Raw genomic sequence first — 23,592 nt, 5'->3', positions numbered from 1 at the left:
CAGGCCCTGGGGATTTATCATCCTTCAATCCCATCAATTTCCCGAACACAATTTCCTGACCAATAAGTATTTCCTTCAGTTCTTCCTTCTCGTTAGATCCTCTGTCCCATAGTGTTGCTGGAAGGTTATTCGTGTCTTCCTTCGTGAAGACAGAACCAAAATATTTGTTCAATTGGTCTTCCATTTCTCTGTTCCCCATTATAAATTCACCTGAATCTGACTGCAAGGGACCCAAGTTTGACTTCACTAATCTCTTTCTCTTCACATATCTATAGAAACTTTTGCAGTCAGTTTTTATGTTCCATGCAAGCTTCCTCTCATACTCTATTTTCCCCCTCTTAATTAAACACTTTGTCGTCCTCTGCTGGATTCTAAATTTCTCCCAGTCCTCAGGTTTGCTGCTTTTTCTGGCCAATTTATATACCTCTTCGTTGGATTTAACGCTATCCCTAATTTTCCTTGTTGGCCACAGTTGAGCCACCTTCCCGTTTTATTTTTACTCCAGACAGAGATGTACAATTATTAAAGTTCATCCATGTGATCTTTAAATGTCTGCCATTGCCTATCCACCATCAACCCTTTAAGTATCATTCGCCAGTCTATTCTACACAACATTCAACCATTTTCAGACAGTGACAAACCAAACAAATTGCAGTCTTACCTTAAATAGCTGACGCCCGATGTCCCCTTCTTCCCGAATCTGTGCCAGATTGTCCTCCAGCGTCACACACTGTTCCCTGTACATGTCCGCCAGTCGATGCGCCTGGTTTAGTTGCTCGTCCAGTGACTGGAAAAAGCAGTTCACTCGTGGATGCTTTGAACATAGTCTCCAGTACAGATAACAGACAACAAACTAAGCACCACAAGCTCCATTTAGAGCTGTGTCAGTGCCATTGAGACTGGCTGCCACTTGTTTGGAACCAGAGAAGCAGCTCCCAAACCCGCTACAATGTTCCCTCAGGGGCCAACGACAGCTGTTACCTTTTTAACTTGCATCTCCAGTTGTCAGACAGCCTTCCACTGACAAAGTGGTTTCAAGATAGAATTTAAAAATTGACCCTGTTCCCGAGGCTCACCTCAGACAGTCGGTGTCATTGTCTGTATAGAAAAACATAACTCCAGAGGTGGGAAATGAGTCGAGGAAGAGTAAGCCGAAGAATACGCATACCAAGCCAAGATTAGTGGGGCTGAGCAAAAGCTTGGTCAAAGAGGTGGGTTGGAAGAAGTCGGTGATGGAGAAGCAGAAGGATTTGGAGAGTGAATTCCATGGCACGGGGCCTTGGTGACTCAATGCATGGCTGCTGCTGGGCAAAGGGTGAGGGGATATATAGAAGAGGCAAGAGTCAGTGGAACAGAGTTGGAGAGGAGCGGGGTTGTAGAGGTGAAGGAAGTCACAAGGGGACAGAGGGGGCAAGGGCAGATGGGATTAAGACACAAAGCTAAGACCATTGAGGTGTTGGGGGACCAGGGGCCGAGAACAGGTGTGATGGATGAGTGGCACTTGTTGTGGGACAGGATAAAGGAAGGAGAGTTTTGGATGAGCTGAAGATGACTGTGTGAAAAGCTGGCCAAGAGAGGATTGGCGTAATCAAGTTAGTGGCAAGGGGATAACGTTTATGCAGAAGATATGAAATACAGATAGCTAGTTTTTTAAAATTTGAATCGAACTATTCAACAATGGGCACCAGGGTTCAAAAGGATTACACGGAGACGACAGCATGGAAAATGACCATTTGACCAACTGGCCTATGCCCCCCACCCCACATAACCTCCTCCCACCCGCTGCCCCATATCCCACTGTCCCTTTCTCCCTCATATATATCAATCCTACCCTTAAATGCATCAATAACTCCATGTGGCAGTAAGGTCTACATTCTCATCACTCCTCAAAAAAATCTTCCTTTTTCCTAATCTATTGGTGGGTATCATATATTTATGGCCACTTATTCTGGTCTCAACCACAAGTGCAAACAGTTTCTCCACATCCACCCGATCAAACCCCATCAGAATTTAAATGCCTCTCAGTTCTCCTCTCTTGGAGAAAATAGCCCAGCCTGCACAATCTTCTCGGATAGATGCAACCTCTCAATATAATTATAAATCTGGCCGGAACTTTCTCCAATGTTTTTTGTAATATGGAGACCAGAACTGCGCACAGTACTTCAAGTGTGGTCTAACCAAGGTTCAATATAAAAAGTTAACATTACCTGCCTACTTTGGTGATCTATTCCTCTAGAAATGAAACACTGTATTTTGTCTGTATTCTTTATGGCATGATCAACTGGTGTTGCTCCTTTTAGTGATTTTATGTATCTGAAAACCCATTTCTCTGGACTCCTCAACCCATTTACTATCTGACCTGAAATAAAATATGATGTTTTGCATTTAGGATTTTTCTTTCAGAAGCTTTTGGAAACAGGGAATGCTACCTTTATTTCCTCACTTTGTATCCGTTGTAACTCATGTTCCATGGGTAATTCTCGCAACAATTGTGTCTCAGGATCACCGCCAGTGTTTCTCAGCTCACTGCGCCCATCGAGCTCCTGGAGCAGACCATCCTTCTCAGCCATCCAGATCTTCTCAGTGTCACGACCCTCGAATTTCAGCTGCAGGAAGTCTTTAGTACTCTCGTAAAGCAGATTCTGAGTCTTGTGTAGTCTGGGGGAATACACACATTTACACACTTCGTTCGGAGAATTTCATTTTCCCTCCTCCACAACACAACAATCTCCAATTAAATGGACTGTTTATTTAGGAGCATATCCGGCTGGTCTGTTGCTCCACTTCAACCCACGATATCCAGTTCAATAATACACACACTCCCGATATCCAGTTCTATAATACACACACTCCCGATGTCCACTTCTATAATACACACACTCCCGATGTCCACTTCTATAATACACACACTCCCGATGTCCACTTCTATAATACACACACTCCCGATGTCCACTTCTATAATACACACACTCCCGATATCCACTTCTATAATACACACACTCCCGATATCCACTTTTATAATACACACACTCCCGATATCCACTTCGAAAATACACACACTCCCGATATCCACTTCGAAAATACACACACTCCCGATATCCACTTCGAAAATACACACACTCCCGATATCCACTTCGAAAATACACACACTCCCGATATCCATTTCGAAAATACACACAGTCCCGATATCCACTTCGAAAATACACACACTCCCGATATCCACTTCGAAAATACACACACTCCCGATATCCACTTCTATAATACACACACTCCCGATATCCACTTCTATAATACACACACTCCCGATATCCACTTCTATAATACACACACTCCCGATATCCACTTCTATAATACACACACTCCCGATGTACACTTCTATAATACACACACTCCCGATATCCACTTCTATAATACACACACTCCCGATATCCACTTCTATAATACACACACTCCCGATGTCCACTTCTATAATACACACACTCCCGAAATCCAGTTCTATAATACACACACTCCCGAGATCCAGTTCTATATATACACACACTCCCGAGATCCAGTTCTATAATACACACTCCCGAGATCCAGTTCTATATATACACACTCCCGAGATCCAGTTCTATATATACACACACTCCCGAGATCCAGTTCTATACTACTCACACTCCCGATATCCAGATCTACAAAGTCACACAAACCCATCCCCAGACCCCTTCTCCACCCTCTGTGTACTCCCACAGAAAGGACTCCTACCCCCCACTGACCGATTGCCATGCCTCCTGATTGAAAGATGACACAAAGTCGGAACGGGTCTGGGAACAAGTCCCAGGCTAGCAAATCAGAGGGGAATGGAGACTGGCATGGAAAGCAACCATCAACTATGATCAGAATACACAAGATCACAGTCGCAAGAGAGTTGGGACGTGGACGGTGCATCTTGGCTCATTGCTACAGAAAGATTTTGCATCCCTGCCAGTGCAGCATCTAACTGATTCTTTCCTCCACTACTATATCCTACAGTACATTTCACATGTTCATCATTCAGTTCAGTGTGCTTGTTACAAGTTTGAACTTGTGTCTTCTTTGAAGTAATATTTACCTTCCCACACACTTAACTATCTAATATGCATCATAAGAGCATGAGAAATAGGAGCAGGCCATTCGGCCCCTCGAGCCCGCTCCACCATTCAATAAGATCATGGCTGATCTGATCTTAGCCTCAACTCCACTTTCCTGCCCGATCTCAATAACCCTCGACTCGCTTATTGTTTAAAAATCTGTCCATCTCCACCTTAAATACATTCAATGACCCAGACTCCACACAGCTCTCTGGGGCAGAGAATTCTAAAGATTCACAATCCTCTGAGATAAGAAATTCCTCTCATTTATGTTTTAAATGTGCGACCCCGTATTCTGAAACTATGCCCCCTAGTTCTAGATTCCCCCAGGAGGGGAAACATCCTCTCTGCATCTATCCTGTCGAGCCTCCTCAGATTCTTATATGTTTCAATAAGATCCCCTCTCATTCTTCTCAGCTCCAATGAGTAGAGGCACAACCTGCTCAACCTTTCTTCATAAGACAACCCCCTCATCTCCGGAATCAACCTAGTGAACCTTCTCTGAACTACCTCCAATACAAGTATATCCCTCCTTAAATACGGAGACCAAAACTGTACGCAGTACTCCAGGAGTGGTCTTACCAATACCCTGTACAGTTGTAGCAGGACTTCTCTGCTTTTATACTCCATTCCCCTTGCAATAAAGGCCATAACTCCATTTGCCTTCCGAATTACTTGCTGTACCTGCATGCTAACTTTGTGTTTCATATACAAGGACCCCCAGATCCCCCTGTACCACAGCATTTTGTAATTTCTCACCATTTAAATAATAATTTGCTTTTTTATTTTTCCTACCAAAGTGGATAACTTCACATTTTCCCACATTATGCTCCATCTGCCAAATTTTTGCCCACTCACTTAGCCTATTTATATTCCTTTTGTAGATTATTTGCGTCCTCCTCACAACTTGCTTTCCCACCTATCTTTGTATCAGCAATGAATTTGGCTACATTACACTCGGCCCCTTCATCCAAGTCATTAATATATTTATGTAAATAGTTGAGGCCCCAGCACTGATCCCTGTGGCACCCCACCAGTTAATTTGCCAACCAGAAAATGACCCATTTATCCCGACTCTGTTTTCTGTTAGTTAGCCAATCCTCTATCTGTGCTAATATATTACCCCCAACCCTGTGAGCTCTTACCTTGTGCAGTAACCTTTTATGTGGCACCTTATCGAATGCCTTCTGGAAATCAAATACATGACATCTACTGGTTCCCCTTTAGCCACCCTGTTTGTTACATCCTCAAAGAACTCGCGCAAATTTGTCAAACATTATTTCCCTTTCATAAAACCATGCTGACTCTGCTTGACTGTATTATGCTTTTCCAAATGTCTTGTTACTGCTTCCTTAATAATGGACTCCAGCATTTTCCCAACGACAGATGTTAGGCTAACTGGTCTGTAGTTTCCTGCTTTCTGACTCCCTCCTTTTATATATAGGGACGTGATAGTGATTGTTTTAAGTCCCCCCACCCCCCAGTAGCCCCTTGATTATCAATTATTGGGATGCTTTTAGTGTCTTCTGCTGTGAAGACCAAGACAAAATATTTGTTCAAAGTCTCTGCCATTTCCCGGTTTCCCATTATGAATTCCCCAGTCTCATTCTTTAAGAAACCGTCTACTTTAGCTACTCGCTTCCTTTTTATATACCTGTAGAAGCTCTGACTGTCTGTTTTAAAATATCTTTACTCTCATAAGCCATCGTCGTCTCTATCATTTTTTTTAGTCGTCCTTTGCTGGTTTCTAAAAATCTCCCAATCCTCTATTCTTCGCAACATTGTATGCCTTTGTTTTCAGTTTGATACCATCCTTTTACTTCCTTAGTTAGCCAGGGATGGTTCATCCTTCTCAGAGTCTTTCTGCGCTGATAGTTATGAAATATCTCCTTAAATGTTTGCCACTGCTTTTTTACAGTCTTAGGCCCTGATATTGGTGGCCTTAGCGTTCAATGCCACCGCCGAGTTTTGCTACCGTTTTCCTCTCTCTCTCATTTTCTACTTGAGCTGGAGCGGGCGTGCAGGGAGTATCGCCGGGAACCGCCCGCTGACGTCATCTGGCGGCCAAGTAGCGTAAGTGGCTTCCCGCACACCTAGCTGCCAGATCAGTGCAGGCGGGAGTCGGCGCCAGCAGCGGGAAGGACCACTGCCAGGAGGTTGTTCTAACCCCGATGGTAGGTATGAAGAACGAAAAGAAAGGTTAATGACCAGATTTTAAACAAAGATTTCACAGCGACTTACCTGGATGGGGTCTCCTGAAGGTGTTCTAGTGTTTTTTTTTCTTTTCCATGATTTTTATTTGCAGCTCTTCCACCCTCCCTGGGCCCGACTCCATCCTCAGCGGCACTTGGGCAGCAAGAGCCTTTACCGCCGAGATTGAGAGTTCCTGCCCACTGCCGCCCAGATTGACTGTGTAAACCGTTGTTTGCCCGTCGGGCGGTACTGCCATCTATTTTAGTGGCATCTTCCAGGCAAAGTACCGCCCAGTCTCTCGGCAGTCCTTTGGGCGGACCTTGACCTTCACCAATTTCAGCCCCTGACCCTTTAATATATTTTCCCAGTCCACTTTAACAAACTCTGCCTTCGTACCTTTATAATTACCTTTATTTAAGTTTCGGACACTAGTTTCAGACCTAGCTTTCTCACCCTCAAACTGAATTTGAAATTCTACCATGCTATGATCACTCTTTACTATGAGATCATTCATTAATCCTATCTCATCACATGTTACCAGATCTAAAATAGTCTATCCCTGGTTGGTTCCCCAACGTATTGCTCCAAGAAACCATCCTGAATACACTCTATGAACTCTTCCTCAAGGCTACCTTTGCCAATTTGATTTGTCCAATCAATATGAAGATTAAAATCGCCATTGATTATTGCTGTACCTTTCTTATAAGCCTCCATTATTTCTTGATTTATACTCTGTCCTACAGTGTGGCTATTGTAGACCACTCCCACCAGTGACTTCTTAACCTTATTATTTCTTATCTCCACCCAAACTACATCTTGATCTTGAGCCATTATCATTTCTCACTGTTGCAGTGATTCCATCCTTCATTAGAGCTACCCCACCTCCTTTTCCTTTCCGTTTATCCTTCCGAATTGTCAAATATCCCTGAATATTCAGTTCCCACCCTTGGTCACCTTGCAACCACGTCTCTGTAATGCCGATCAGATCATGCATATTTATTTCTACTTGTGCCGTCAACTCATCTACCTTGTTACAAATGCTGCGTGAGTTCAAATTTCGAGCTTTTAATGTTGTCTTGTGCATACGCTCTGCCCCTTCCTGTCACATTCTGGTTATCATTACCCCTATTGCTACCCTGCACTTATGCCTTCTCCTTTCTAGTTTTAAATTTCCGCTCACCAGTTCCCTCCACCCACCCCGCCCCTGACTAACTTAATGCCTTGTCTACAGCCCGAGTTGTTCAATTCGTCAGGACATTGGTCCCAGCCTGGTTCAAGTGAAGCCCGCCCTGACAGAACAGCTCCCTCTTATCCCAGTATTGGTGCCAGTGCCCAATGAATTGAAACCCATTTCTCCCACACCAAGCTTTAAGCCACACGTTCATCTCTCTGACCTTATTTACCCTATGCAAATTTGGTTCCGGTAGTAATCCAGAGATTATTACCTTTGCGGTTCTGCTTTTTATTGTTGATCTTGAGCTGACGGATGACCTTTTCTACCTCATGCAGGACTGGGGGTTTGCTGAGATGGTGGCGAGTAGCAAACTGCTGGAGTAGAGGACACTCGTGTAAAAGGCAGAGTCTCGATTAAGGAGATCTTCGAAGTGCTCCTTCCAGCGGGCCTCGATGTCCTTAATGAGTGTCTACCCTTTCTTGGCCAGCAGTGGGCTGGGGCCTTGGGCCATAGGTGGACTTAACTGAGGTGAAGAAGCCTTGCACGTCATGGCTGTCGGCCAGCTACTGGATCTCCTATGCTTTCTCCACCCACCATTTATTCTTTCGGTCGTGGGTTTTTTGTCTTCATTTCTCTATTAAACTCCATCTTCCATTCTTCAATTCACTCACATTTTGACCAACTAATTCGGTCAATTCTGAACTACCTCCTCAGATACAACTCTCCTTTTCCTAGGGGCTCAATTTTCTCCAATGATTTGCGCCACTTCTGGCCATTTAGGAAAGTTTGGTCAGCTAAGAGTTACTCTAGATCTGATTAGGGAGCGAGGGGGGGAGTGAGGAATGGGACCGGACCGGGAGACTGGGGACCGAGAATGGGACCGGACCGGCAAGCCCTTCGGGTGGGGTTGGAGGTAAGTTGCTGCTGTGTGTTTTTCAATTCTTTTAATGTGTTGGGAGCTGGCTGTATGTTTCACTTTGCAGCCTCAGCTTCATTGTGTCCCTGGTTACCATGGCAGCCCAATCTTTTTGACGCAGATCAAGGCTCCACCCCCAAAACTAAAATTTGGGTTAGGCCATGCCAAAATGAAGAAATCCAACAGGGAAACTTAGAACATTTTTTTTTTGGCATACTTGGGGCCCCCCAGAAAATCGGGCGTAACTCTTCAAGTACGCCAAAAAAATGCTTTGGGAAAATTAAGCCCTTGTTTAGCATCATTTGCAAACTTGAACCAATTTACATTGGAGTCAGGAGTTCAGAATCATTGATTGATCGATTAGATACAGAAGCAATAAGTACTACTATTTACACTTGGGATGTCATTTCCTCAAAAGGAGTTGTGAAGATGGGTCAACCAGGATCTTTTCCTTCTGAATCCATGTTCGCTACTAAATACTCAGATTGTCCGCAATACTCCAGCCGAGGCCTAACCGATGGTTTATAAAGTTCTAGCATGATCTCTTTGCTTTTATATTCTATCCCTTTATTTCTAAACCCAAGTAACTCATATGCTTTTTTGACCACCTTATCAACTTGCCCTGCGAACTTTAAGGATTTGTGATGGACACTCTGCTCATCTACACTTTAAATGACATGATTTTGAATAGTATACTGTCTTACCATATTAGTTCTCCCAAAGTGCATCACTTCATAATTCTCTGCATTGAACTCCATCTGCCACACTTCTGCCCATTTCATTCCTGTATATTTCATCCTGAAGCCGATAACTATCCTCATCGTATCATGTATCATATACAGACTTTATAAAGCTGCTCCCTACCTCCTGATTCTAGGTCTTCTTTCAATTTTTGAGAGAGTAATGGACCCAATGGAACATCACTGCAAACCACCTGCCAGTCTGAAGAACATCCATTCACCACCTTTTACTTCTAGTCACTGAGCCAAATACATATCCATAACCACCACTTTCGCCTCAATTCCATGGGCTTCCATCTTCTCCTGTGTGGTACTTTGTTGAATGCCTTCCGAAAGTCCATACCTACATCAACTACACTACCTTCATCATCTTCTGGGTTAGCTCAAAAAATTCAATCAAGTTAGTCAGACTCGATTCGCCTCGAACAAATTCATGCTGGCTCTCCATGATCAACCCATGCCTTTTCCAAGTTGAAGTTTATTTTGTCCCCGAATGGTTTCCAATGACTGGCCTATAGTTTACTGGTTTACCTCTCTCCCCTTTCTTGAATAGTGGTATAACATTAACAAACCTTCAGTCCTCCGGCACTGCTTCTGGATCCAATGAGGATTGAAAGATTGTGACCAATGCCTCTGCTATTTCTACCTTTGCTTCTTTCAGCAACCAAGGATACATTCCATCCGGACCAGGTTACTTATCAACTTTCAGAATTTATAGACAAAAAAGGACCAAAGTCCATCTAGTTCGCCTTCAACCTGGCAGTCTTACCACACAACAATAATGCAGTTGTTGATTAATCATTGCAATCAATTTCTAGCATAATTAGTCTTCAACAGGCCTAGACACGAGGTGAGGAAAACCTCCAGCAGTGGAGCACTTTGGGAACCACGTCCAAAGTCTCCTGTTCAATCCGAGCTCGCTACACTTAGAGAAATTGAAGAAGTGACGTGTGCTAAGAAAATAATATTTTGGAATGTAGTATACAAGTAATTTCGCTAATTTGCAGTTGAATGAATGAATACTAACTGCTTCCACTATCTCCCAAGGGAGCCTGTTCCATAGATTGACCACTTTCTCACTGAATTTTTGTTTACACAGATTAGATTTAATTTTAACCTCCCTTCAAATGCAGTCCATGTCCTCTCGCTCCACTGTTCTGGACATGGTCGACATTATCTCGCCCCTTTAGAATCCCAAAATATCAATCATGCCACCGCTCAACCTTCTGTTTTCCAGAGACCTCCACGGTCTCTAAATAGCCAGACTGCTTGTCCGACATCCTGTTCTGGATGAACAGAAATTTTGTCCAATTGAATATTGGGAAGACCGAAGCCATTGTTTCGGCCCCCACCATGAACGCTGTTCCCAAGACACTCCTGTCTGAGGCTGAACCAGACTGTTCGCAAACTTGGTGTCATACTTGACCCTGAAAAGAGCTCCCGACCACATATCCTCAGCATAACTAAAGACCGCCTATTTCCACCTCCGTAACATCGCCAGTCACCACCCTGCCATCACCTCATCCGCTGCTGAAGCCCTCATCCATACCTTTGTTACCGCTAGACTTGATTATTCAAATGCACTCCTGGCTGACCTCCCACATTCTACCCTATGTAAACTAGAGATGACTCAAAACTCGGCTGCCCATATCCTAACTCGCACCAAGTCCCGCTCACCCATCACCCCTGTGCTCGCTGACCTACATTGGTTCCCAGTTAAGCAATACTTCGAATTCAAAATTCTCAGCCTTCTTTTCAAATCCCTTCATGGCCTCGTCCATCCCCATCTCTGTAATCTCCTCCACCCCCCACCCCCCCAACACAGAGATGTCTGCGCTCCTCTAGTTCTGCCCTCTTGAGCATCCCTGATTATAATGGCTCAACCGTGCCTTCTGTGGTCGAGGCCATAAGCTCTGGAACTCCCTGCCTAAACCTCTCCACCTCTCTTTCCTCCTTCAAGATGACCCTTAAAACCTACCTCTTTGATCAAGCTTTTGGTCACCTGCCCTGATTTCTCCTGATGTGGATTGGTGTCAATTTTTTAATCTCATAATACTTCTGTGACGCGCCTTGGGACTTGTGATTACGTTAAAGTTGCTATATAAATACAAGTTGTTGTGAGAACATTACAATTTACAATCTAGGCTGACAGTCCAATGCAGTACTGAGGGAGTGCTGCACTGTCGGAGATCCAGTCTTTTGTATGAGATGTTAAACTGAGGCCCTGTCTGCTCTCTCAGGTGGATGTAAAGGATTCCATGGCACTATTTCAAAGAAGAGCAGGGGAGAGCCCTGGCCAATATTTATCCCTCAATCAAGATTACTAAAACAATGATCTGGTCATAATCAAATTGCTGTATGTGGGAGCTTGCTGTGCACAAACTGTCTGCCGCGTTTCCTAGATGAGAATGGTCACCACACTTCAAAAGTACCTCATAGGCTGCAAAGCACTTTGGGGTGCCCTAAGATTGTGAAAGGTGCTATAATAATGCAGGTCTTTCTTTCTAATCACTCAAAATCCAATCCTTCCATCCCATCATTCTGGCCGCTCTCCTCTATATTCTTTCAATAGCTGCAAAATCCTTTTTAAACTGTGGTGACCAGAACTGTACACATTATTCTAAATACACCAATGATTTAGAACAGGGGCTGGAGGGCCACTGAGTTTTGGTGAATTGTTGAGGGCCACTTCCCCTAAGTCCTAAGTCACATGCAGGTCGCTCACCAGCTCCAGTCGCTGGAAGATACAAGTGGCCCTCCAGCTAGAATAACTGGCCACCCGACGAAGAGCTTTTGAAACCAATCAGCTACATTTTCAATCTTTGAAAACATACAGGGGTTACAGAAACAGAGTTAACATTTCAGGTCGATAACCCTTCATCAGACGAAGCATTATCACCCTGAAATGTTAACTCTGTTTCTCTCTCCACAGATGCTGTCCTGACCTGCTGAGTATTTCCAGCATTTTGTTTTTAATTTCAGATTTACAGCATCCGCAGTATTTTGCTTTTGTACAGGGGTTCTATGTTTGACTGTGCAGCTGGCCGTGTGCCATGTTATTTCCAGTACCCTATGCAGGCAGCCATTGTTCCTTATTTTGCTATCTGATTTCCAGACTACCTCTGTACGAGGCTATTCTCAAAGGGTTTTGTGAATCATTTTATCAGCCCCAGCAAGGTCCAGGCTCAACAGAAGTGCCAATTAGCATGGACACTGACCCAGCGAGCAGAAATAGACCCACATCAGTCTTCCAGCTACAGCAAGGTTCAAATTAAGACCCGTCCATTACACCAGAAACAATATGGATCACTAAAATGTAAACTCGCTGCTCTATAAGTAATGAGGCCATGCGTAGTATCTATAAATCGGGTGCCAACACCTGGAGTTCTTGTGCTCTGGGATCCACGCCTGCGTGTAAGTCGGCAATGAGAACCGCCCCTGCCATTGTACTCTGCGTACCGGGAGAGGAATTACTCAGTGCCGGTCTCTGTGCATACTGTGACCCCAACATTCTTCCACATCACACCCCAATGTGGCAGGTCTCTGTCCTGGTGACAGCCGACCATACACAAGGGGCAGGAATCAAGCATTGATTCACAGCAATTATTTGTTGTTGCACACTGCATTAACTGACTTGTCTGCCAGAGTTTTGATTTTGTCTTTATCCCTTTCATGCTGCACATGTGCCTCCTCCACACGAATCCTTCGATCCTCCAACAACGCGTCAATTTGCTCCTTCGCCAGCTGTGTCTGCTCCTGCAACTGGGACTGCAAGGCTTCAACCTTGGGGAGGCGAGAGGGGGAAGAGGAAAAACAAAAATAAGCGTCAATGCCAAAACCACAGGTGGCTGCTGCAGATCAGCAATGCACCATGGACACTGCGAGGACTGCTAAATGAGGAAATCTTGGGCACATAGCACTACTGTAAATCTTTCCTTCAAAAAAACCACTGCAACCCACAACTGTCACACAGCCGGTGCACTGAATGTGGGCTAGGCCGGGGAGCGTCAGTGTACTACAACTGGGCGCCCAAAGGACCAGAAGCCTTCAATTTGCCAACCATAACCCCAATTCATATTTCCAGCACGTTTAATTGTTCTTTAAAACTGTGAAACTAGACTCCATGGAGATTAGCGATATTTCTGTACTTGGTGCTGATTTTACCCAGCGTAGTGTCAGTTTGGGTCACAGGGTACCGAGACTGGGATATAAAATGAGAATCAACAGCAAGAAAATTAGATCAAATCAAACTGACAACTATTTTGGTGTGTTTTTCAACAGTGGCAGAGTCTGGGTCACAGTGTGAAGGGACTGTACGTACCTGCAGGAGCAGAGTCTGATTATCTCTCTGGTAGTTTTCTGGGATAGTAGGACTACCAGCTCTGGTCACTTTTAATGCTGTCCTTTTATGACCTGGGTGAAAACAAATAAAAATAAATAAAACAAATTTACAAAGAGTTCCAGTAATAAGCCTGAACTGCTGGTAGGGCAGGTTAAGTTTCTAAGAAAAGTAAGGCGTGCCTCATTAATAGTGATAGAATATGGAAATGATTTTTATTGAACAGCACGCATAGTTCAACGAATCCACTCATCAATCGATGAAAAGCACAGGAGAGAAGGACAGAAAGCTCTTAAACTGACCGAGCCGGCCGGCCGTCCATCCGTCTGTCCGTCCATCCCAGACGCAGACCGGCCGGCCGTTCGTCCGTCCCAGACGCAGACAGACCGGTCGGCCGGCCGTCCGTCCCAGACGCAGACCGACCGACCGTCCCAGACTGGCCGGCCGTCCGTCCCAGACGCAAACAGGCTGGCCGTCCGTCCCAGACGCAGACAGACCGGCCGATCGTCCGTCCCAGACGCAGACCGACCCAGACGCAGACCGACCGACCGTCCGTCCGTCCCACCGTCTCAGACGCAGACCGACCGTCCCAGACCGACCGACCGTCCCAGACGCAGACCGACCGTCCCAGACGCAGACCGACCGACCGTCCCAGACGCAGACCGACCGACCGTCCCAGACGCAGACCGACCGACCGTCCCAGACGCAGACCGACCGACCGTCCCAGACGCAGACCGACCGTCCCAGACGCAGACCGACCGACCGTCCCAGACGCAGACCGACCGACCGTCCCAGACGCAGACCGACCGACCGTCCCAGACGCAGACCGACCGACCGTCCCAGACGCAGACCGACCGACCGTCCCAGACGCAGACCGACCGACCGTCCCAGACGCAGACCGACCGACCGTCCCAGACGCAGACCGACCGACCGTCCCAGACGCAGACCGACCGACCGTCCCAGACGCAGACCGACCCACCGTCCCAGACGCAGACCGACCCACCGTCCCAGACGCAGACCGTCCGTCCCAGACCGACCGACCGACCGTCCCAGACGCAGACCGACCGACCGTCCCAGACGCAGACCGACCGACCGTCCCAGACGCAGACCGACCGACCGTCCCAGACGCAGACCGACCGACCGTCCCAGACGCAGACCGACCGACCGTCCCAGACGCAGACAGGCAGACCGACCGACCGTCCCAGACGCAGACAGACAGACAGGCGGCGGTCAGTGTTCCAGCATGTTTGCCCCAAGTTCTGTAGCTCGGTGCAGCATCCATTTTATTGACCCTGCCTCCGAGCCCTTGGGTCTGTGTGATATTTGCAGCGAAGTCATAAACAGCCCTCCGTTAAAAATTTGTAGGCCTCAAAAATTACTTTATTACCCAGAACTCTGTACTTTACAGAAAAATTCATTTGGCCGAATGAATTTTGTGTTGCTGCACCTTGGTGTCATCTTAAATTGAGGAATAAATTAATTGCATCCAGCTCACGGGTCCTCAAGATTTTCACAAAAAAAAACTATTTCATCTCCTCCAAAACAACCCAGTGATTTAATCGCACCTGATCCACCCCAGACGACAACATACTGCGTCTGCACAGATCATGGAGACCCCCCCGACTCAGCACACACCATGCCCGCCCCCAAAATCCGGTTCGCGCTCCACCACACCCCCAAATCTGCTCGCACCATTCCCTCCCCACCCCCCCCAATCGGCTTGCACAATCCCACCTCTCAACCTGGCTCCCCTACCCCCACCCCCCCCACAACCCTGCTCCCCCACCACCCAAACATGCTCAACTCCAATTCTATGCCACGGCATCACGAGCGACTGCACCTCACTGTCTAGATTCATTCCCGAAAGCCCATCAGACGCTGCTGGTGAATCTTCCTGCAGTTTGGACAATCTCGGGAACTCTCCCTGACTATGGCCGAGCCCCAAGCACTGCTGGCTGCATGTGTAAATATAAGTGCACATTAACCATCCCTTGCTGTACTGGGTTGTTAGAAAATCAAATTACACTATGAAAAAATTCTGTTTTGGTCTTCAACTCCAATTCCTTTTGAAATAACAGTTTGATTTGAGCAACCACCACTGTTACCATAGCTCTAATTCACTGCCTGGTTGGCATTAGGGATTAACATTTACCGTTCTTTGAAGATCTAATTTTAGTGCATCCATGCAGCACAGTACACTGGGGAACAGTTACCTGAAAAAGAATTTTAAACAAAGTTACTCCTTGGATAGGGGAACGGTGCCAGAGCACAGGAAGATTGCAAATGTTAAACCCCTGTTTAAAATAGGTCAGATGGATAAACCAGGTAACTAACTACAAGCAAATCAGTCCAACATTTTTGGTGGGAAAACTACAACAGACCATTGTCAAGAACAAAATGAATTCTCATTTGGAGAAGCAGGCTTGAAGAGAAAGCCAGCACACGCAGTTAAATGCAAATCATGTCCGACTAACCTGATTTGACTTCTTTGATTAAGTAACAGAGGGTTGATGAAGGTATTATAGTATTTACAGCACAGAAAGCAACTGTTCGGCCCAAAAGGTTCATGTCGGTGTTTATGCTCCATCAGCCTTCTTCCACCCTTCTTCATCTAACCCAATTAACATCTCCTATTCCTTTCTCCCTTATTTACTGATCTAGCTTCCCCTTAAAGGCATCTATGCCAGTCACCTCAATTACTGGGTAAAGAAGATTCCTACTGGATTTATTGGTGATGACCTTATATTTATGGCCCCTACTTCTGGTCTCACTCGCAAGTGGAAACATCATCTCTATGTCTACCCTATCAAACGATTTCATTATTTTAAAGGCCTCTTATCAGATCATCCGTCAGCATTCCCCTTTCTAGAGAAACAGTCCCAGCCTGTTCCATCTTCCCCAACAGAGAGAATCTCTCCATTGTGGTATCAAACTAGTCAATCTTTGTGCATCTTCTCCAGTCCTTTTTGTAATATGGAGACCAGAACTGGTCACAGTACTCCGTGTGGTCAAACCAAGTTTATATACAAGTTTAACATAACTTCTCTGCTTTTCAATTCTATTCCTCAAGAAATAAACCCAAGTCCTATATTCGCTTTTTAAAAATGGCCTTATTAACCGGTGTCACTACTTTTCGTGGTATGTATATCTGTACATCTGTACATGCAGATCCCTCCATTCCTCTACCCCATTTACACACTTATTACTTATTTTCCAAGGAGTATGTGGCCTTCTTATTTTTCCGAACCAAAATGTACCACCTCACACTTTAATCTATTTTCCCAATCCACTTTGGCCAACTTTGCCTTCATACCTTTGAGAGGGTGCAGAGATTTACCAGGGAATACTTCAATTATGTGGAGAGATTGGAGAAGTTGGGATTGTTTTCTTCAGAGCTTAAGGGGAGACCTAATAAGAGGTATTCAAAATTTGAGGGGTTTTGATAGAGCAAGTAGGGAGAAACGGTTTCCACTGGCAAATGGGACAGTAATCAGAGGTGACAGATGTAAAATAATTGGCAAAAGAATGAGGGGGGAAATGAGGAGACATCTATTCACACAGAGGGTTGTTAAGATCTGCAGCACACTACCTCAAAGGGTGTTGGAATCAGATTCCACAAGGCAATAGGCATGGACTTCAAGAGGACTAATTTGCAGGGTTGTGTGGAAATGCTGGGGTGCGAGACTAAATTGGACAGCACTTTCCAAGAGCCGGCACAGGCACGATGGGCTGAACGGACCCTTCTGTACTGTCAGATTCCACGATTAAAATGCACAACAGAAACAACACGGAGTTAAACCTCCTAAAAAATGATCAGAAAAGATCAGATTATTGTCCTTCATGACGGTTTCCCCTTCTTCCTCTGTACTTGGACCTCCATTAATAAAAGACACTATTACCCGTTATAATCTGGTGTCAGGCAGGACATGGCACTCTTACTACAAATCTTACACTGGCTCCTACTCAAAATGAACCGGAGCTCTCTTAAAAGGATGTATTAGAAATAAAATAGGAAGCTACAACTACAAATGGTCAGAGAAAACACCAAGAATGTAAAGGTAGCGAGCTTTGTGTGTAGAAATTGAAATAAATTGAGACTGATGCTACTATCCGTTGAACCGTAATATAAACACAAGTTCAGGAGATGAGGGAACAAATGAGGCCAGTGTTCAGTTTCCAGCAGTGAAATGGTCATCAATTTGGCAAATCAAGGCCATATAATGAATCTTCAGAAAGAGACAAAGAGCTGTGTTGCAGATACTGCTCACAGCATGAGCTTCAGTTTTGCTTTGTAAGTCACAAACTGCTAAGGGACGACTTTGCTCATTTATAAACCCGATTTTAACTCCAGGGAAGGAAGAGAGGCAGGTGGCAACAGCCATGATGGGGGCAACTAGACGCCTGGGAGACTTTCATTCCATTGCACAGTTGATTTTTCCAATCTGAAACTGTCGGGAAGCAGCAGCTGGCTGGCGGACAGGCGTGCACTTCCGGGCAACAAGGGGAAGCCACCAGAGACCAAAGGAACTCTGCTAAGTGGCAAGGAGGGGTTTACACCAGGGTCAACAACAACAATTTGCATTTATATAGCGCCTTTAACGTAATAAAATGTTCTAAGTCACATCACAGGAACATTATCAGATCAAATTTCACACTGTGTCACACAAGGCGATATTAAGACAGGTGACCAAAAGCTTGATCAAAGAAGTGGGTTTTAAGGAGCACCTTAAAGAAGGAGGTAGAAGTGGAGTGGTTCAGGGAGTGAATTCCTGAACTTTGGGCCGAGACTGCTGAAGGCACAACCAGCAATGGTGGAGCGATGAATATCGAGGAAGCGCAAGAGCAGTGAGGGCTGTGAGGGACCTGACCTGGGATAAAGAGACAGACCCGGGTTAGAGACAGCGAGAGCTGTGAGGGACCTGACCTGGGTTAAGGCACAGGCCCGGGTTAGAGACAGCGAGAGCTGTGAGGGACGAGAGCTGGGATAAAGTCATAGGCCCAACAGCAGAGACAGCGAGAGCTGTGAGGGATCAGAGCTGGGATAAAGGGACAGGCCCGGGTTAGAGACAGCGAGAGCTGTGAGGGACCCAAGCTGGGATAAAGGGACAGGCCCGGGTTCGAGACAGCGAGAGCTGTGAGCGACCCGAGCTGGGTTAAAGGCACAGGCCCGGGTTAAAGGCAGCGACAGCTGTGAGGGACCAGAGCTGGGATAAAGTCATAGGCCCAACAGCAGAGACAGCGAGAGCTGTGAGGGACCTGACCTGGGATAAAGAGACAGGCCCGGGTTAGAGACAGCGAGAGCTGTGAGGGACCCGAGCTGGGATAAAGGGACAGGCCCAGGTTAGAGACAGCGAGGGCTGTGAGGGACCCAAGCTGGGATAAAGGCACAGGCCCGGGTTAGAGACAGCGAGAGCTGTGAGGGACCAGAGCTGGGTTAAAGAGACAGGCCCGGGTTAGAGACAGCGAGAGCTGTGAGGGACCAGAGCTGGGATAAAGTCATAGGCCCAACAGCAGAGACAGCGAGAGCTGTGAGGGACCTGACTTGGGATAAAGAGACAGGCCTGGGTTAGAGACAGCGAGAGCTGGGAGGGACCTGACCTGGGTTAAAGGCAAAGGCCCGGGTTAGAGACAGCGAGAGCTGTGAGGGACCTGACCTGGGTTAAAGGCAAAGGCCCGGGTTAGAGACAGCGAGAGCTGTGAGGGACCCGAGCTGGGTTAAAGGCACAGGCCCGGGTTAGAGACAGCGAGAGCTGTGAGGGACCCAAGCTGGGATAAAGGGACAGGCCCGGGTTAGAGACAGCGAGAGCGGTGAGGGACCCGAGCTGGGTTAAAGGCACAGGCCCGGGTTAGAGGCAGCGAGAGCTGTGAGGGACCCGAGCTAGGCTAAAGGCACAGGCCCGGGTTAGAGGCAGCGAGAGCTGTGAGGGACCAGAGCTGGGATAAAGTCATAGGCCCAACAGCAGAGACAGCGAGAGCTGTGAGGGACCTGACCTGGGATAAAGAGACAGGCCCGGGTTACAGACAGCGAGAGCTGTGAGGGACCTGACCTGGGATAAAGAGACAGGCCCGGGTTAGAGACAGCGAGAGCTGTGAGGGATCAGAGCTGGGATAAAGGGACAGGCCCGGGTTAGAGACAGCGAGAGCTGTGAGGGACCCAAGCTGGGATAAAGGGACAGGCCCGGGTTAGAGACAGCGAGAGCTGTAAGGGACCCGAGCTGGGTTAAAGGCACAGGCCCGGGTTAGAGGCAGCGAGAGCTGTGAGGGACCCGAGCTAGGCTAAAGGCACAGGCCCGGGTTAGAGGCAGCGAGAGCTGTGAGGGACCAGAGCTGGGATAAAGTCATAGGCCCAACAGCAGAGACAGCGAGAGCTGTGAGGGACCTGACCTGGGATAAAGAGACAGGCCCGGGTTACAGACAGCGAGAGCTGTGAGGGACCTGACCTGGGATAAAGAGACAGGCCCGGGTTAGAGACAGCGAGAGCTGTGAGGGATCAGAGCTGGGATAAAGGGACAGGCCCGGGTTAGAGACAGCGAGAGCTGTGAGGGACCCAAGCTGGGATAAAGGGACAGGCCCGGGTTAGAGACAGCGAGAGCTGTAAGGGACCCGAGCTGGGATAAAGGGACAGGCCCGGGTTAGAGACAGCGAGAGCTGTGAGGGACCCAAGCTGGGATAAAGGGACAGGCCCGGGTTAGAGACAGCGAGAGCTGTAAGGGACCCGAGCTGGGTTAAAGGCACAGGCCCGAGTTAGAGACAGCGACGGCTGTGAGGGACCCGAGCTGGGTTAAAGAGACAGGCCCGGGTTAGAGACAGCGAGAGCTGTGAGGGACCCGAACTGGGATAAAGAGACAGGCCCGGGTTAGAGACAGCGAGAGCTATGAAGGTCCCGAGCTGGGTTAAAGAGACAGGCTTGGGTTAGAGACAGCGAGGGCTGTGAGGGACCCGAGCTGGGTTAAAGAGACAGGCCCGGGTTAGAGACAGCGAGGGCTGTGAGGGACCCGAGCTGGGTTAAAGAGACAGGCCCGGGTTAGAGACAGCGAGAGCTGTGAGGGACCAGAGCTGGGATAAAGTCATAGGCCCAACAGCAGAGACAGCGAGAGCTGTGAGGGACCTGACCTGGGATAAAGAGACAGGCCTAGGTTGGAGACAGTGAGAGCTGGGAGGGACCCGAGCTGGGTTAAAGGCACAGGCCCGGGTTAGAGGCAGCAAGAGCTGTGAGGGACCAGAGCTGGGATAAAGTCATAGGCCCAACAGCAGAGACAGCGAGAGCTGTGAGGGACCTGATCTAGGATAAAGAGACAGGCCTGGGTTTTAGACAGCGAGAGCTGTGAGGGATCAGAGCTGGGATAAAGGGACAGGCCCGGGTTAGAGACATTGAGAGCTGTGAGGGACCCAAGCTGGGATAATGGGACAGGCACGGGTTAGAGACAGCGAGAGCCGTGAGGGACCAGAGCTGGGATAAAGGCACAGGCCTGGGTTAGAGACAGCGAGAGCTGTGAGGGACCCAAGCTGGAATAAAGGAGCAACTCAAAACCAGTAGAATTTGAAACAGTGACGTCAGAGTAAAAAACCTAAAGTGACGTCAGCACAAGGGAAGGAGCTGATTGGTGAGTGTTTTTTTTTAAGTTTTAAGTTTATTTCTTCTAAGATAGTTCTTAGTCTATTAGATAGAGGCATGCCAGGGCAGCTCAGTCCCACGGAGGGTGCATCCTGTGCCATGTGGGAACTTCAGGACCTGTGCCCTGGATAACCACATGTGCAGGAATTGTCATTAGCTGGAAGCCCAGGTTTCAGAGCTTAAGCTGCAGCTGGAGTCACTGCGGTGCATCCGTGAGGCTGAGAGCTTCATGGATAGCATGTTTCAGAAGGTGGTCACCCTGCAGCTGAAGTGTGTGCAATTTCAGGAAAGTGTGTTCAGGAAAGATAGATGTTGGTTAAGGACAATGTTACAGGTATGGAGAGGGAGGATGCCCTGGAGGGGTCAAGGACAGAATATAAATGGCTAGAGTTAATAAATAATAGCGATACCATGACACTACTAGGTGTATTCCAAAGACCATCAATAATGGGAAAGATATAGAGGAGCAAATTTGCAGAGAAATTACAGAGAGGTACAAGAACTATGGAATAGTGATAATGGGAGACTTCAATTATCCTAATATAGACTGGGATTGGAATAGTGTTCAGCAGAAAGAGGGTTAAGAATTTCTTGTGTGTTCAGGAGAACTTTCTTCATAGAAATTTACAGCACAGCAATGGTCTCTCGGAGGCTATTTCGGCCCACTGTGTCTGCACCAACTGACAAAGGGCGATCCAGCCTAATCCCACTTTCCAGCTCTTGGTCCCTTGGTTGATCAGTATGCTTCCGGCCCAACGAGGGTGGAGGCATTGCTGGATCTAGTTCTGGGGAATGAGGTGGGTCAGGTGGAGCAAGTGTCAGTAGGTGAACATTCAGGGAACAGTGATCATAGTATCATAAGGTTTACATTAGCTATGGAAAAGGACAGGAAGCAATCTAGAGTAAAAATGTTTCACTGGGGGAAGGCCAATTTCAGTGGGATGAGAACAGATCTGGCCCAGAATCAAAGATTGGCAGGCAAAACTGTAATGGAACAATGGGCTGCCTTTGAGAGGAAATAGTTCAGGTACAGTTGATGTACAATCCCACGAGGAGAAAAGGCAGAGCAACTAAAGTCAGAGCTCTCTGGATGACGAAACAGATAGAGAATATGAAGAAGCAGAAAAAGAGCGTGTATTACAGATGTCAGGATGCAAATACATCCGAGAATAAGGTATATATAAATATATAAAATAGAAAAGTCAGAAGTGAAAAAGAAAATAAGAGGGGCAAAGAGAGGGTATGAAAATAGAATGGAAGCCAACATAAAAGGGAATCCAAAAGTCTTCTATAGGCATATAAATCGGAAAAGGAAAGTAAAGTCTTGGATTTATGTAGCGCCTTTCAGGACCACCGGATGTCTCAAAGCGTTTTACAGCCAATGGAGTAATTGTGGAGTGTAGTCAGTGTTGTAATGTGGGAAACGTGGCAGCCAATTTGCACACAGCAAGCTCCCACAGACAGCAATGTGATAATGACCAGATAATCTGTTTTTGTTATGTTGATTGAGGGTTAAATATTGGCCAGGGCAGCAAGAGGACAGGTGTGGCTGATTAGGGACCAAACAGGAGACCTAAATGCGGTTAAAAATTGATAAAGAAGAGGTATTAGAAAGGCTGGCTGCACTTAAAGTAGATAAATCATCAGTCATTGAAAGTTGGCATGCAGTGAAGAAGGCAAATGTCATGTTGGCCTTCATAGCGAGAGGATTTGAGTATCGGAGCAGGGAGGTCTTACTGCAGTTGTACAGGGCCTTGGTGAGACCACACCTTGAGTATTGTGTTCAGTTTTGGTCTCCTAATCTGAGGAAGGACGTTCTTGCTATTGAGGGAGTGCAGCAAAGGTTCACCAGACTGATTCCCGGGATGGCAGGTCTGACATATGAAGAAAGACTGGATCGACTAGGCTTATATTCACTGGAATTTAGAAGAATGAGAGGGGATCTCATAGAAACATATAAAATTCTGACGGGACTGGACAGGTTAGATGCAGGAAGAATGTTCCTGATGTTGTGGAAGTCCAGAACCAGGTCTAAGGATAAGGGGTAAGCCATTTTGGACCGAGATGAGGAGAAACTTCTTCACTCAGAGAATTGTGAACCTGTGGAATTCTCTACCATAGAAAGTTGTTGAGGCCAGTTCGTTAGATATATTCAAAAGGGAGTTAGATGTGACCCTTACGGCTAAAGGGATCAAGGGGTATGGAGAGAAAGCAGGAATGGGGTACTGAAGTTGCATGATCAGCCATGATCATATTGAATGGTGGTGCAGGTTCGAAGGGCCGAATGCTCCTGCACCTATTTTCTACGTTTCTAGCACATGGGATTCATCCTGAGATGCTGAGGGAATTGAGGGCAGAAATCGCCAAGGTACTGGCCATAATATTCCAATCCTCCATAGATATGGGGGTGATGCCAGAGGACAAAAATTACACCCTTGTTCAGGAAAGGGACAGTGCAGGAAAGTGGAGTTGAGGTCAAAAATCAGCCATGATCTTACTGAAT

The 23,592-nt window shown here is 46.8% G+C and overlaps 1 protein-coding gene across 1 annotated transcript in view; it reads right to left on the bottom strand.

The window, feature by feature from the left end:
- ccdc77 (coiled-coil domain containing 77) overlaps nucleotides 1–23,592 on the bottom strand; it is an 88,157-nt gene that overhangs the window by 32,199 nt on the left and 32,366 nt on the right. The window contains exons 5-9 of the mRNA XM_070900730.1: nucleotides 15,627–15,687; nucleotides 13,457–13,548; nucleotides 12,770–12,918; nucleotides 2,430–2,658; nucleotides 662–787 (exon numbers count right to left, since the gene is read on the bottom strand). Coding sequence (XP_070756831.1) covers nucleotides 662–787; nucleotides 2,430–2,658; nucleotides 12,770–12,918; nucleotides 13,457–13,548; nucleotides 15,627–15,687 — 657 coding nt within the window. The remainder of the gene's footprint in view (nucleotides 1–661; nucleotides 788–2,429; nucleotides 2,659–12,769; nucleotides 12,919–13,456; nucleotides 13,549–15,626; nucleotides 15,688–23,592) is intronic.

This window comes from Pristiophorus japonicus, chromosome 15, assembly GCF_044704955.1.
Source record: "Pristiophorus japonicus isolate sPriJap1 chromosome 15, sPriJap1.hap1, whole genome shotgun sequence".
Lineage (NCBI taxonomy): Eukaryota > Metazoa > Chordata > Chondrichthyes > Pristiophoridae > Pristiophorus > Pristiophorus japonicus.
The sequence above is the reverse complement of the archived record's forward strand: the minus strand, read 5'-3'. Positions and strand labels throughout refer to the sequence as shown.